The sequence below is a fragment of the Artemia sp. Qi Xiang Cuo genome, chromosome 6 (genome assembly GCF_049724085.1).
Source record: "Artemia sp. Qi Xiang Cuo chromosome 6, ASM4972408v1, whole genome shotgun sequence".
In the NCBI taxonomy this organism is placed as follows: Eukaryota; Metazoa; Arthropoda; class Branchiopoda; order Anostraca; family Artemiidae; genus Artemia; species Artemia sp. Qi Xiang Cuo.
In genome coordinates this window covers 38910626-38926380 of record NC_142799.1, presented here as the reverse complement: position 1 = coordinate 38926380, position 15755 = coordinate 38910626, and the positions used below count along the sequence as shown (strand labels likewise).

General features: G+C 35.9%; 1 protein-coding gene across 4 annotated transcripts in view; it reads left to right on the top strand.

The window, feature by feature from the left end:
- LOC148951208 (SID1 transmembrane family member 1-like) overlaps nucleotides 1–15755 on the top strand; it is a 129592-nt gene that overhangs the window by 58522 nt on the left and 55315 nt on the right. For all 4 annotated transcript variants that reach the window (XM_089090724.1, XM_089090725.1, XM_089090722.1 and 1 more), the window contains 2 exons: nucleotides 9210–9354; nucleotides 11126–11209. In XM_089090724.1, coding sequence (XP_088946850.1) covers nucleotides 9210–9354; nucleotides 11126–11209 — 229 coding nt within the window. The remainder of the gene's footprint in view (nucleotides 1–9209; nucleotides 9355–11125; nucleotides 11210–15755) is intronic.

Below are 15755 nucleotides of genomic sequence, written 5' to 3'. Positions count from 1 at the left end.
ATTGGATGCCAAAAAAAAAGAATCAGAACGAATAATCATTCGTTAGTCAATGATTAAACTGTGAAATGTCAGTTAAAAAGATAAAAACGGGTCGAAGTAAATTTAAACAATAATAATACATATAAATTTCTTTTAAAAGGACGTTTAAAAAGGGGGGGGGGACAAGCGAACAAATACAAACCCTTTGGAGAACCAGTATCCTATAATAAAAGAGAGAAACTAGCGGAATATTTGTTTATTTTTTCTGTAATGAAGGGGACAATTTTTTCTTTCATATCTGGAGGTAAAGCAGCGAATGGGGGACAAGATAGGAATGGATTCAAAAGCAGTTCGAGGTGGGCGGAATCTGGATGGGGAGTAACGTTTGGAGAAAATGCTTTCCGTGTGAAGGTTTGTTGTCGCATTTTTCGCAAAACTGAGACCCAACGTAACTCTCCTGTGCTCAAGTGTGTCCATCCCAGCTTTATTTTGAAGCAGAGAGTATGGGATCTTGCCTTCTTTGAAAATTGTTCGTAGGGCTCCTTTTTGGATGGATTTGACAAAGAAAGTATAAATCCTTAAGGAATGGGACAGGGGCCGCTAAATTTGTTTTGGAGCTTAAGGAGGGAGGTAGACGCATTAGCTCTATGGAAGATATCATGGATATTCCACTTTAAATTAGAATATATTGTGAACCAAGCAGTTTAAAGGATGACAGAGAAGTCTCAGGAGGGATAGGATAAAGAAAACGGGGCGCGGTTTTAAGGAAAGAAGTTAGCACTACCGTGGATTTAGAAGAGTTTATTCTCATGTCTAAGTCCGAAGCATAATCTGCAATGTCATGGAGGATGCTCGAAGGGTTGCTGATTAAATTTCTGAAGCAAATTTCAACAACCGTTGAGCCGTTAAAAAATTTCCATCTAAGCGAGGCTGTTGATCATCACTGAAAAAAGGAGGGGCCCTTGGAGATGCTGGTATTTGACTATCTGCGATCTGTTTTGTAAGAAGGAGGCAACCAGTTTCACCAGGAAAAAGTCAGTATTGGAAAGTTTCTCAATTAATACCGTATATTGTGGTTAATAATGCCAAATGCTTTTTGAAGGTCAATAGATTTTTGTAGTAGGATCGAGCCGATTTACGAATTTCCCTTTTTATTGTTTTTCTTAGTTTATTAGCTTCGTCTAGTTTACTTTTTCTAAAAAAATTTAATTTGCTTCTAATTAGTGTTTTTATGGGCTGATTAAGGAAGGGTTTATCACTAGATCATTTTTAAAATCCCTTTTCTCAGAGACAAATTAGATATTTATCAATTAACTTTTTGCGGAAAGTAGCAATTTTTTCATCAAGATTTTGTAATGAAACAATCCTCAGCATTCAGCCACATACGAAAAGAATGAAGACCAGAATTTTGAAGAGGGTGGTAATATTCTTAAGTTGTTGAGAGAGAATGCTTAAAATTTGAAGAAGGGATAAAAGAAGGGAAAGATGATAACTCTCACCCAATTGGGACAAAGCTGCGGGGGGATTGTAAAAATTATTCATATTAGTTAGAATGAAATCAATAGAGGTGTTTCCCCTAGTAGTTTGTATTTTACCAATTTGCTTTATTTGAAGAGAGGAGCAAATTGAATCCATCTTAAGGTCATTGGTATCACCTACTAAAATAGACTAATATTTGGACATCACAAAATAACAAAATCAGCACTAGTCTGCAATTGCTGGATAAATTTTCGTTTCGCATGAATATTTTGCTTTGGTGAGTAATAGAAGACAGCTGTTACTACTATTACTATTAACAACTCACCGCAGCACCAAGCCGCCTGAGGCACGCTCCTACGCACGCTCCTCCTGCACCCCAATCTATTCAAAGCCTCCCTTTTTACAACCGTCCACGAAGTTCCCATTTCCTTTAAACCTTTCTTTATGACGTCCTTTCTTTCTTTAAGACAGCTATTGTAATAATATTAAAGGGTGGGGGGAGTATTTCTGACCTGATACTTAGCCAGATGATTTCATCATACTCAGATAAACTAGGGACTGGAATAATCTTAGAGTAAAGGTTGTTCTTACTGAAAAAACAAGACGCCACCACCTTTTTCCGATTGGGTGATCTAAACAATAGATGGAGTTAATTGACGAAGATAAACTCTTCGTCAGAGTTTATAAGAGTTTCTAGAGGAAATTAACTCTGCATAATTTGATTGACAAAGGGACCCCGAGTCATAGGACTGTACTTCTGCAACAACTATAACATCGATTTATTTCAGAATTAATTAAAAAAAACTTTTTCCGCAAAATAAGTTTTTCAAAGAAAAGTAAAGAACTCCATTAAACAAAACACGAGCTAAAATAAAATCAAATAATCTACCAAGCGTGAAACTACCACAAATCAGCATCGATAAATAAATGAAACCCAAAACGAACAGACAGTGCAATAAATAACCGAGTCAAACTCAAAACGAGCAGAAATTAACATAAGTTGGGCTCAAAACCCCTATGCTTTCCCAAGGCCAGAACAAAATTTGCACTTTACTGAAAAAAAAAAAATGTTTTTACTTTTATAACTTTAATAAATCAAATAGTATTAACATTTTGATTGATAAATATCAGTATATGTATATTAAACTGACATTGCACATTCATTTGTATTTTTTTCAGTAACTTAACCTCCCCTAGTTGACCTGAAATGGAAAACTTGACACTATTCGCAAAAGAAATCTGTTTACTTTCTTTGATAGCTTGGATACACTTACGCTATTTTGATATGGTTAAATTTTAAGAGCAGAAGTAGCCCCGGAAGTTTGAACATAATACCCTCAGTCGTTCTTGGGATACTGCTGAGATGCCTTATTGGGAAATAGCATTAACGAAGTGCATTTTGATTTAACCTTATGGCAACATTTATTTTTTAAACATAATGGGCAAATGGGAGGGTGGGCGTGGGAGGGGGATTAGTTGCCCTCCAATCACTTTTGACTATTAAAAAGGGCATCAGCCCTTTCTATTTTCAATCGAATAAGCCCTTTTTGAAATTCCCACGACAACTCCTTCGATACGAAGTGCCCTGGTCTAAACAACAATAACAAAAATAATACATTATACCCACATCGGTTTTTACTATAAAAATGTCAAGCCTTCCAATCACTTTCGACTATTAAAAAGATCAATAGGCCTTCCGATTTCAAATCGAATGAGCCCTTTTTAAAACTACAACGCTTTCTATAAACACCTTATATGCCCCCAGGGCATAAACTAAAACCCTTACCATAAGGGCTGTTAGGGTGGTTGTCATCCTCTAAGACCTAATTTTCAGAACTTTCAACTACGTTAAACAAAATGGCTATCTCAAAATTTTGATTGGATGTGTTTGGGGAAATGGTGGGCTTGAGAGGGGTGTTAGTCGCTCTCCAATCACTTTCAACTATTAGAAATGGCATTACCCCTTTCAATTTCCAATCAAATTAGCCCTTTTGAAGTTTCTACGACAATCCTTTCAGTAAAACCTTATATGCCCCCAGGGCATAATTTACATCTCTCCCTGAGGGCTGCCTGAACAAAATAGACATCGGAAAAATCTTATTGGATATGCTCGGGGAAAAGGTGAACATGAGAGGGGCGATAGTCGCATTTCCATCACTTTTACTTGTTACAAAGGGGACTAACTCTATCTGTTTTCAACTAAGTGAGATTTTTTTGAGGTTCTATGACAGTACTATCTATAAAATCCATATACCCCCCGGTTATAACTTACAACCTTTGCCCTGGGGGCTATCAGGGGTTTGACATCCTTAAATACGTAATTTCCAGAACTTTCAACTACTTTGAACAAAATGGCTATTTCTAAACTTTGATTGAATGTTTTTAGAGAAATGGTGGGCGCGAGATGGGGTTAATTACTCTCCAATCACTTTTGACTATTAAAAAGGGCAATTTCAATTTCCTATCAAATGAGCCCTTGTTGAAATTTCTACAACAACTTTCTATATAAACCTTATATGCCCCCAGGGCATAAGCAACCCTTGCACTGAGGGCTCTGAGGGGGTTTTCATCCTAAAAGACCTAATTTCCAGAACTTTCAACTACGTTGAACAAAATGGATAACTCAAAATTTTGATTGGATGTCTATAGGAAAATGGTGGGCGTGAGAGGGGCGTTAGTCACTCTTCAATCACTTTCAACTATTAAAAATGGCACTATCCCTTTCAATTTCCAATCAAATAAGCCCTTTTGAAGTTTCTACGACAACGCTCTCAATAAAAACCTTGTATGCCCCCAGGGCATAACTTACAACCCTTGCCCTGAGGGCTTTGGGGGATGTCATTCTCAAAGACCTAATTTCCAGAACTTTCTGCTACGTTGAATAAAAAAGCTATCTAAAAATTTGATTGGATGTGTTTGGGGGAATGGAGGGCGTGAGTGGGGGATTAGTTACCCTCCAATCACTTTCGACTATTAAAAAGGACACTAACCCTCTCCATTTCCAATTGAAAAAAATGGCAATTTCAATTTCCTATCAAATGAGCCCTTTTTGAAATTTCTACAACAACTTTCTATATTAACCTTATATGCCCCCAGGGCATAACTTACAACCCTTGAACTGAGGGCTCTGAGGGGGTTATCATCCTAAAAGACCTAATTTCCAGAACTTTCAACTACGTTTATCTCAAAATTTTGATTCTGGTGTTTGGGAAAATGGTGGGCGTGAGAGGGTTGTTAGTCGCTCTCCAATCACTTTCAACTGTTAAAAAAGGCACTAGCCCTTTCAATTTCCAATTGAATGAGCCCTTTGGAATTTTCTACGACAGCGCTTTCAATAAAAACCTTATATGCTCCCAGGGCATAACTTACGACCCTTACCCTGAGGGCTGGGGGGGGGGTTGTCATCCTTAATGACCTAATTTCCAAAACTTTGAACTGCCTTGAAGAACATGGCTATCTAAAATTTTGATTGGGTGTGTTTGGGGGAATGGTGGGCGTGAGAGGGGGGCTAGTTGCCCTTCAATCGTTTTCGAATATTAAAAAGGGCACTAGCCCTTTGAATATCCAATCGCATGAGCCCTTTTTCAAGTTTATGCGACAAATATTTCAATAAAAACCTTATATGCCCCAGGGCATAACTTATAACCCTTGAACTGAAGACTGTGGGGGGAGTGTCCTGCTCAAAGGTATAACTTCCTGAACTTTAAACTTCGTGGAACAAAATAGCTATCTCAAAATTTTTATTGGATGTGTTTGGGGAAATGGTGGGCGTGAGAGGGGGGTTAGTTGCCCTCCAATCACTTTCGACTCTCAAAAAGGGCACTAGCCCTTTGAATTTCCAATCGAATGAGCCTTTTTAAAGCTTCTATGACAACGCCTTTTTATAAAAACCTTATATGCCCCCAGCACATAACTTACAACTCGGAAGTCAACTACGCTGAACAAAATGGCTATCTCAAAATTTTGCTTGGATGTGTTTCGTGAAATGGTGGGCGTGGAAAGGGTGTTGGCCGCCTTCCAATCACTTTTGACTATTAAAAAAGGCACAAGTCGCTCCAATTTCGAATTGAATGAGCCCTTTTCGAAGTTTCTATGACAACTTCTTCGATACGAAGTGCCCTGCTCTAAAGGAAAAAAAAATAATACATTGTGCCAACATCGTTCTTATATGCCCCCAGGGCATAACTTAAAACCCTTGCCCTGAGGGTTTTGGGGGGTGTTCTCCTCAAAAACATATTTTGTATCTGGAAATCAACTACGCTGAACAAAATGGCTATCTCAAAATTTTGATTGGATGTGTTTGGGGGAATGATGGGCGTGGGAGGCTTGTTGCCCTCCAATCACTTTCAACTATTAAAAAGGGCAATAGCCACTCCAGTTTCCAATCGAATGAGCCCTTTTCAAAGTTTCAGCGACAATTCCTTCGATTCGAAGTGCCCAGGTATGGAAAAAAACAAAGAACAAAAAACAAGAAATAATACGTTGTGCCAACATCGTTCTTTACTTAGGTAGCGTGATTGCGCTGCCTATGAAAGGATATTTTAAAAGTTTTCGGATTCCACCATAAGAATCCAGATTTTGTCTTACTATTCATCTGTTGAACAGAATTTTGCACCAAATTTAAAGAAAAATTGTGCTACAGTGCTTTCGATGGATGGGTGCGGGGAACTATATTCAAATTAACGGGTGGGAAATCCGCATAACATTTGTGGTTCTAAAGAGCTGAAGGAATTCTTACCCCCATCATGTTATAGCCTTGAATATAGACAAATATAAATCAACCATCCCCCTCCACTTTCCCAGAAAGTTTCAACCTAATTCCGTAATGTTTCCTGAGATATGGCAGACACACCCTTTTGACAACCTTGGATGTACCTAATGTATTGATTTAGTTCAACTTCTCACTGAACATGCCTTAAAACTTTTAACTAAATACCCTTGGCCATTCTTGAGCAGGGGCGTCGTTTGGGGGTGGCAAGAGGGGGCAGTTGCCCCCTCAATATTGCGGAGAAAAAAATTAGTATACATCCCATGCCCTTGGAATATCCGGATATGGACCCATCTTGCGCCCTCAATAAACATGCTGGAGATTCGCCCCTGTTCTTGTGATATCGCAGATATGCACTTTTGACTAAATCGGATGCACTTAGTGTCTGTTGATTTAGTTCAGCAAGGTTGACCATATGGACAACCTTGATGTACCTAAACTCTTTTGATTTAGTTTAACAGTAGCAATATAAGTAGCAGTAGTAGAAGTAGTAGTAGTAGTAGTAGCAGTAGTAGTAACAGTCAAGTCATCGTACTAGTGGTAGTAATGGTAGCAGCAGTCGTAGCATTCGCAAGTAGTCGCAGCTGTAGTTGCAAGTAGTCATAGTCACATCTAATCGCAGTCGCTGTTCGAAGTAGTCGCAGTCGCAAGGAGTCATAATCACTGTGTCAATTAGTCGAAGTCACCGTCGCAAGTAGTTGCAGTTGCAGTCTTTGGTGCCTGCAGGTCCAAGTAGGTTTTTCAGTTGGAGTCGCATACAGTCGGAAACGCAGTTCCAAGTAGTCGCGGTCACAGTCAAAAGTAGTTGATTTCACAGGTAAAAGCAGTCAGAGTCGCAATTAGTCGCAGTCGCAGTTCTTCGCAGTTGCCAGAAGTCGCATTCTTAAGTAGTCAAAGTCTCAAGTATTAACATGCAGTCGTAATCCTAAAAAATTTTCAGTTGCAGTCATAAATAGCCGTAGTAACAGCCGTGGCAGCGGTAGTATAAGTAGTAGTTGTAGTAGCCCTACTAGTTTCAATTTAATTCACTCAGCCGCTCCTTAGATATTGCTGATACTCCACTTTTGACAACTTGCATGTATATAGTTAATTTTGATTTACTTCTACATCCACCACAACATCTCCTGAAAGTTTTGCCTTAATTCCTTTACTCGTTCCCGTGATATTGCAGAAAGGCCCTTTTAACAATCCTATTTAGTTAAACATCCCCTTCAACATGCCCTGAAAGTTTCAAATATCTTTAGCTGTTCCTGAGATTTTGCAACTACGCTCCTATAACAAACTTGGATGCACATAGTGTTTTGATCTAGTTTAACCTTCCCAATAACATGCTCTGAAAGTTCACCTAGCTGATCCTGTGGTGTCACACATACGCCCTTTTGACAATCTGGATACACATGTCACCTTTTGATTCCGTTTTACATCCCCCCCCCCCTAAACGTCCTCTGAAATTTAAAACTGAGTACCCAATTTTGTTCCTCAGACATTATATCTATGCCATTTGGACATTCTGGATGCACTTAAACCCGTTTGATTTAGTTCAATAGTAATATTAACAGTAGTAATGGTAGTAGTCCTGAGAGTTTCAACTGAGTAACCTTAGCCGTTCCTGAGATATTTCTGATAAGCCCTTTTGACTACCTTTATGCATATAATGTGTTTTGGTTTGGTTTTATACCAACATAAATTTCCCCTGAAAGTTTCTACTTAATACCCTACTCTGCTCCTGAGATGTTACTGATACCTTCTTTTTTCAACCCGCATACGCATAAAGTGTATTGATGTAGTTCAATATTACCTGAAAGTTTCACATTAATACCCTTAGCCTTGGCAGTAGTAGTAGTAGCTGTAGCATTAGTAGTAGTAGTAGTAGTTGTTGTAATAGTAGCAGTAGGAGCAGTAGTAGTAATAGTATGCTTGCAATGCCTTTGAGTTAGTTCTACATCCCCCTGAACATACCTTTAAGTCTCGGCTTAACACTCTAAGCCATTCCTGGGATATTTTTGCTACATTTTTTTTTTTACTGCATGCACATAGTGTGTTTTTATCTAGTTCAAATTTTCCCGTCAAGATCTTGCTGATATGCCTTTTTGACAACTTGCTTGCACATAGTGTTTTTTGATTCAGTTCAACAATCCCGTCAACATTCCCTGAAAGCTTCAGCTTCAGGGAATATTCTTAACTTATATACTCTTAACTTCTTTGAGCCCAGGATCAAACTTCTTTCCCTTTCCCAAAAACAAATCATATATTTAAACAATAATCAAATTTCTAAGGACTTTGGGGGTCATTTCGTCCCCGAAGCATAGTTAGAGGATCTTTCAACTGTGCTGAACAAAACGGCTAACGAAAAATTTGGATAAAATGTCTTTGGGAGTGGGCAGCAAAAGTGGTTTGGGAGGGGGTCCGGTTGCACTTCAATCACTTTTGACCCTTAAAAAAGCACCAGAACTTTCAATTTGCAATCGAATAAGCCCCCTCCAAAGTTTCTATGACAACTACTTCCACAGAAAGTGTTTTTGTGAAAAAAAGCAAATGTGTTACAATAGAACACAACAGTTAAATCTCCACTTAATACCAACATAACAAAAAATAAATATTACCACTTACATTCAAAATGCAAATTAGCGTATTTGGGACGACCCAAAGAACACCTATCAACTATTAATATACTTCCTCGGAGAAAAAAAGAAAATATGTTATTCTTACCCTCATCCCCAACCCCTACTAAACAATTAATTAGCATTTTTAAAATTAATATATTTACAGGAAACTGGAATAAACTCCGCACTCATACACTACAATTCATCATAATTTCTGACATATACTAACCCTCAGTCAATCAAGCACATGAATCAATTTCTCCCTTAAAGTGTGCTGCCTATGATAAACAATTTTCGTTGTTGCTCTCTGAGCCTAGGGTCTTTTAATCAATCGAAAAGTGAAAGTGCCTACAATTGATATGTTCTCTACTTCTTTCTAGATTAGACGAAGAAAGAAACATCATAGTTAGTCCATCAGAGCTGGAATTTTATCAGTATATATTCGATGAAAACGTCACTGCTGTACTTGTCAATGTTACTTCTCCAGATGATCTTTGTATGACTGTATCTGTACAAAATTTAACTGTAAGATTCATTTAGTCTCTCCGCTTTATTGTCTCTTGTGGTAAATACTGAAAGATTAAGTTAGTGCTTGAAGTCGAAAAATGCCGGAATATATAGGTTATGTGACATTTAATCAGAGTTTGATATTCAATATTATGGAGCAAATTGATAATATACATGCGACAGGCCTGTAATAAGAGTGGGGGCCTTTGGACCTATGCTGCTCCCCCCTAAAAATTGAGCTACTTACAACTTTTTCTTCTGTTTCTTATATACTCCTTATCATTCGCCTACTTTTGGCACTTCTTTTGGCTAACTTTAAATTAAGGGCAAAAATCAGATAGAATATACCATGATATTCTTGACTCAATGATTTTTAAAGAATATATAATAATTGCTGCCATCCTAATTGCGTCCTGCTCCTGCCTCACCCCATAATGAGGCCAGATATAGCCCTAAGCTATATTTAAAGTTTGTGGATTTTTTTAGATTGACTTTATTTGGGATTATGAACGAACTGTTGGTAGGAAATAAGCACAAAAAAATAATTAAATACTCACAGAAATAGCTATTATTTTTCATATAGCCTAGGGCTATACATGACCTTATTAGGGGGAGAGTCTAGGACGTGATTGAGACGGCAGCGATTTTATTTGAAAAGAACATCGAAATGGAGAATTTAACGGTACATCTTTTTTTTTCTTCATTGATTTCTGTCCTATAATAAACCCCAATGAAACTAAAACCTATGAAATCAGCTATGTAACAATTTAAGCTTTTTTCCAAGAAACAAAGATTATTTCGAATGTACACCTTCATAAATTTGAAAACGCGCATTCCACTTCAACCAGCCGCTTCCTTTGATCACGTCTTGGACACAAAATGTAAAAAAACTCGAAAAAACCTAATAGACCATAATATACTAGTTGATAAACTTTTAATTGAGTTTCAAGTTAATTCTTATTTAACTAGAACAATTTTAACATTTTTTTTCGTTATAGAACCCAAAGAGCATAATACTTTAACTTTTCTTCAGACCCTCATCCAATTACGGTTTTGTCCCTCATAAAACATTTCAAGGCCTTATTTTATTTCAAGTAAGAGCTAATAACTTGGACATTGGCTTTTTTAATTGGTGGATTTTTTTATGATTTAACTCTTCTACATATATGTTGTAAAATTTTAAAAATTGGTCCTATGAATAGCGTTTAATAGATATCGAATGAACCCATTACAAGCAATATGACTTTCAATCCTTCAAAGCCACCAATTTTAACAGTATGTTTCGTAATAACATATCTAATTTTGCTTGCTCCATCCCCTTCCCCGCTGTTGAAATTTCATTTACTACTATGAAACTGTTGAGGGATTATAACTTCAAGTAACTTAAAATAGGAACCAGTGGTTTGAAACCTTGCTTTACCGCCCAGAAAAATGATGAATTTAGAACCTCTTGTAATCTGTACACATGGACAACTTTAATGTTAAAATGTGAGATAGATGCCATTTCAGCATCTACTAGGTCGACTAAGGTCCTCGTATTCGATGCGTTTTAATATCTTCTCGTGTAAATATGTGAAAAAATTTATCCTTTTTTCTGTAAAGGGACCCTTTAGAAACACTCTTCCAATTATTGCAAAAGAACATTTGCTCAACGTTTTTCTTATAGTTCTATTTCTTTGTGTCCAGTAAAAGATAGAGTCAGCTTTCACAATTGCTGTTTCTATATCCGAGTTTGACTCCTAAGCGATATCTTTCAAAAATTTGTCTTTATATTCCTTCAATTTTTCAGTGTCCATCGTTTGGGAGGGATGAGGAAATGCGGTATGACAGCATTAGGCAGACAGCTTTGGACAGAAGTGGTTTAACTATTACCGTAAGTGACATTGCTTCTAGTTTTCTTTCAAACTTTGAATTTCGACAAACACATTGTAAAAATATACAAATTCACCGCGATTTTTTTTAAGTTCGTATAAGTTTTCTTCCAGGGCTGACCCCCCCCCCCCCCCCCTCAAGGCAATGACCATACATTGTTTAAATTAACCATTGTTCATAGATAGAATTTAGCCGAAAATTTGACCATTCTTGGTTTTGTTTTCCCGATTAGCTAGATCAAGATTTCCGGAGTTCCCCAAGGGTATACTCCGGAGATGACACAGGTGCCTAAGTAAATAAAAAGACGGTAGGAACAGCAGTGTTTTCAAATTATCTACAATATCTCGGGAAAGACTTTGGACGTTGAGTTGAAACTCTCGGGGGCTCTTGGGGGGAGGTCAATGGAACCCAAATTTGACTTAGGGCTAGCGATAAATCGCAAGAAACTTCATCAAGGTCATCAAAATGGTATGTCTGCAAACTCTAGGGAAGTACAGTTACGGATCAAACTGAGACCTTTGGAATGTCGGGGGTAGGGGGAGGTAAAGGGACTTCATATTTTTCTTTGGAAGCAAGGGATGTAGGTGCCAAGAATGGGTGTTTCCGATCATCCTTGTATTTCGTCTCTTCAATCAGCTTCAAAATGGCATTAATAAGTTTCTTAGTTACTAAGACCCTTGTGCAAAAAGAAAACTCAAAACTAATTTTGGCTGCTACGGCTTGTGATGCTCGTAAATTGGGCCAATTTTGTTTTGTCTCTGATAGGTTTGTAACTTGTAGGGGATTTAGACTGGGCCAGTAAAACTTGATGAAAACAACAGTATTTTAAATATTAATTATTGTTTGGACTTGAAGAGAATATAGAAAGAAACAAGGGACCTCAATGAAGACAAAAGCCGTGGGAAACAAATTGTTGTATTAATCTGTGATATCCAAATTAGGCCCAAATTTGATTGGTCTGCGGTCGGCTAGCAACTTGCTGGACACGTATGGTTGGCCAAACTAACATAGAGGAAAAGAATATTTAAAAAAAAATGGATTGTATTGATCACAGCCAAGTGTTGTTTTCTCCTATTGCCGTGAAACTTCCAGGCTAATTAGAATGGCCCAAGGGAACCTTATCGAGGAAAGTAGATTTTGGAAAAAAAGGGGTTATTTCGACATACAATCATAATAAAATACAATACAATACGCGTCTTTAATAAAATGGTGAATCAGTATTGGTATATATTCAAGGGTGTAATAGAATGGGGATTAAAAGGGCTTCAGCCCCTTAGAAAACCAGAAATTATGCGCATATGATGCAGAAAGAATGGGAAAAAACTCCTAAATTATTAACCAATACTATTAACGAATAAAAGACTGATTGATAATTAAAACAAACAGATATTATTTTTAAAAAGATATCTTCCAGAAAAGGGAAGATCTATATTAACATCAAAGATGATCAAAAATAAAATCAAGTGATACTGCGATCTTGAAATGACACAGATATTACTGTCAATGAATGACATACTGATAAACAGATACTAATAATAATAATAATAATGATTTATTTTTGCCCTCTATCGATACATTAAAAATGCACTAGAGGAGTACAAACAAAGAGAGAGAAAAAAGAGAAAAGAAACACAAATAGTTAACGAATACAGTTAACATGTCTAACGAGAAAAAAAGACAAACAAGTGGAAACTTAAATTAACTGTGGGGACTTAAATCAACACTAAAACACTAGACCTAATGGTCTGCCCATCCATATATCATAAAGGCTAAACAGAAAGTCTAATAAATTCCTAGATCAGTCATCAAATGGCAAATAAATCGTATGCCTCACTGAATAAATCCTATGGATTATAAAATATACATTAAAAAACAATGAGATGAGACATTAGAGGGTTTTTTTTTCTATTGACCACTAGTAATGTCACGGTGACGTTGAAAACTCGGCAATCTTGGGCATACTTCTCCTTACTATATACATACAATCACATACAGACATACATATACACATACATATACATTCACACATACACATACATACATATATATATATATATATATATATATATATATATATATATATATATATATATACATATATATATTTATATATACCCACACATACACACAAACACATACACATTTGTTACCCTTTTTCGCTACATTAAAACAATAATGTACTAGAGAAGTAATAAAGAGAAAAGAACAGAACACGAAAAATCATCAGCTATACAACAAAGTGACAACCACCATGACGAGAAAAACAACCAAAACATAAAAGACTGCTCAGACAGGGGTTTAAATTTCTATTCCACCGTATATAGAAGATGGTTAAGCGGAAAATCCGATATTTTCTTGCAACGGTTTTCAAATCGAGCCGATAATTGTTCCATCTTCTCAGATATATCAAAGACATGGTATTTTTTACAAATGTATGAGTTCGGAACCATACTGTGAAGCAGATATTACTGTCAATGAATCAATGGAACCTGAAACGAACAAAAATTAAGATGAATAATCGCATCAAACGTATAGCTAACAGATAATGTGATGGATGAATGAATCCTAAAAAGAACAGAAATTAATATGAATAATCAAGTCACTTTTAACAAATAAAAATTACCACAAACAAGGATAGAGCTTGCGCCCTCTAAGCCTTCTAAAGGCCAGAGCGTCATCTGGGCTTTAATTAAAATAAGATATATTTTAAATATTTCTCTTTTATAATTATAATAGTAATAAACCGAGAATTGCTGGGAGTTCCAGGAATTAAGGTTTTAATAATTTAAAAAAAAGTTTCTTTAAAATATTTTCATTAGTTCTTGTGGGCAATCATGATTTTTATGGTAATCTTCTTTCTTTTTTGTTGATGTCTTTGCAAGCAAAAGACACACTGTTCAAAACATGTATTGTTTCAATGAAACTCAAATGATATTAAAGGTATTTAGAGTGTTTAAGAGGGAGGGAAGGGAGAGGTAGCGCCACCTTTATTTTTAAACCGTGATTAGCCCAGAGATGTTTTTTTGTTATTTTGCTGTTGATATATTGACAAATAAAAAAATTGTTGCTCAAATTACACATTGTTTTAGAAAAGTATAAATCACGGTTTGGCCTTTAGATGGTTTAGGGGGGAACTAGCCCTGCTGCTGTTTATGGTAATTTCTTTTGGTTTTAAGTTTGACTTGATTATTCAATTTAATTTGTGTTCGTTTTAAGATTAATTTTGTCACCAATAGTTTCATGTTTCAATCCATGTTTTACCAATAATTCCATATGTTCCATGTGTTATGTCTGATGTAATTGTTCATTTTAATCTCTGTTCGTTTTGGATTTAATATATTCACTGATAGTAATTTCCGTTTGTTTTAAGTTTGAATTATTTTCTTATTTTATTTTTGCTCGTCTTTGGTTTTGATATGGCTCGTTACTTTACTTTGAAAAACTTCTTTTTTTGGAATTGTTTTTTTTTTTTAATTAAACTAATAAAAATCAATAAGGATGAGCAATAAAACACTTTACCTTTAGAGAAAATTGAAAAAAAAGGAGCCTAAAACCACAAAAGTACAAACACTGTTTAAATGTAAAAGAAACTGGTAAAAATTATAATGTGTAGATAAAATATTCGTGGTTTTTATATCATTGCTGATCTTTCTGAATGTGGGTAAATGCGTGTTTTGAGTAAATGCGTAAATACGTAAAGAGAAACAGCTTAGTTTACGAAAATGTGTTTGATACTAAATTTTTTTTTTTTTTTTTTTTTATTAAGAAGATCTGTGAATATGCTTCGGGAGCGTAAAGCGGTTTAGATGGTAATTAGAATATAGGTGGTGTCTTTAAATGTAAATTAAAAGTAAAGCTTTTCTTTGAAAAGTAAAGAGCGAATTGAAAGCTAGAAATAAGTAGAAAATAGATCGTTTATGTCAGCAAATCTAAAAGGAGTAATATTTACTATATATAAGGAAAGAATAGACATGATTAGAAATGATGAATAACGATGCAGCCAAAATAAAACGAAGAAAATTCCTAAAAACGAGATCAGAGTTACCGCCCCTCCAATTTCTAAAGGATAGACAGGTTCTTTACTGAAATTAAATATATTGCTTTAGTTGAAAATTTTGTTTCTTCAATAGATTTTTTTTTTCATTTTAAGAGTGTTTTCAAAACGGTACAACCAAATCAATTTTAAGAAACACACGAACTTAGAAATAATTCATACATATAATCGTGAGAAGTGTTTAGTTTTTAATTATGAAGTGAAAAATAAAATTGTTCAAAACGTATTTTGTTAGTAATGCGCAGATGACACTCTAGCTTTTTTGGAGCTTGAGGGATGACACCGCCAGTGTTATAGTGGTTGATTTAAGGGGCGATAGCACAAAAGCCCTAGGGTCTTACTTTTAACGCTGAAGCAAGAGAAGTTAAAAATCCTTGCATGACTTTTATTTCAACAAGGCTTAACACTAGCCTCAAACTTGTAACCAACAAGCACAGACACCCTTCAAAATTTGGATGGAAATCAACCATTATTTATGAAATATTTAGTTACA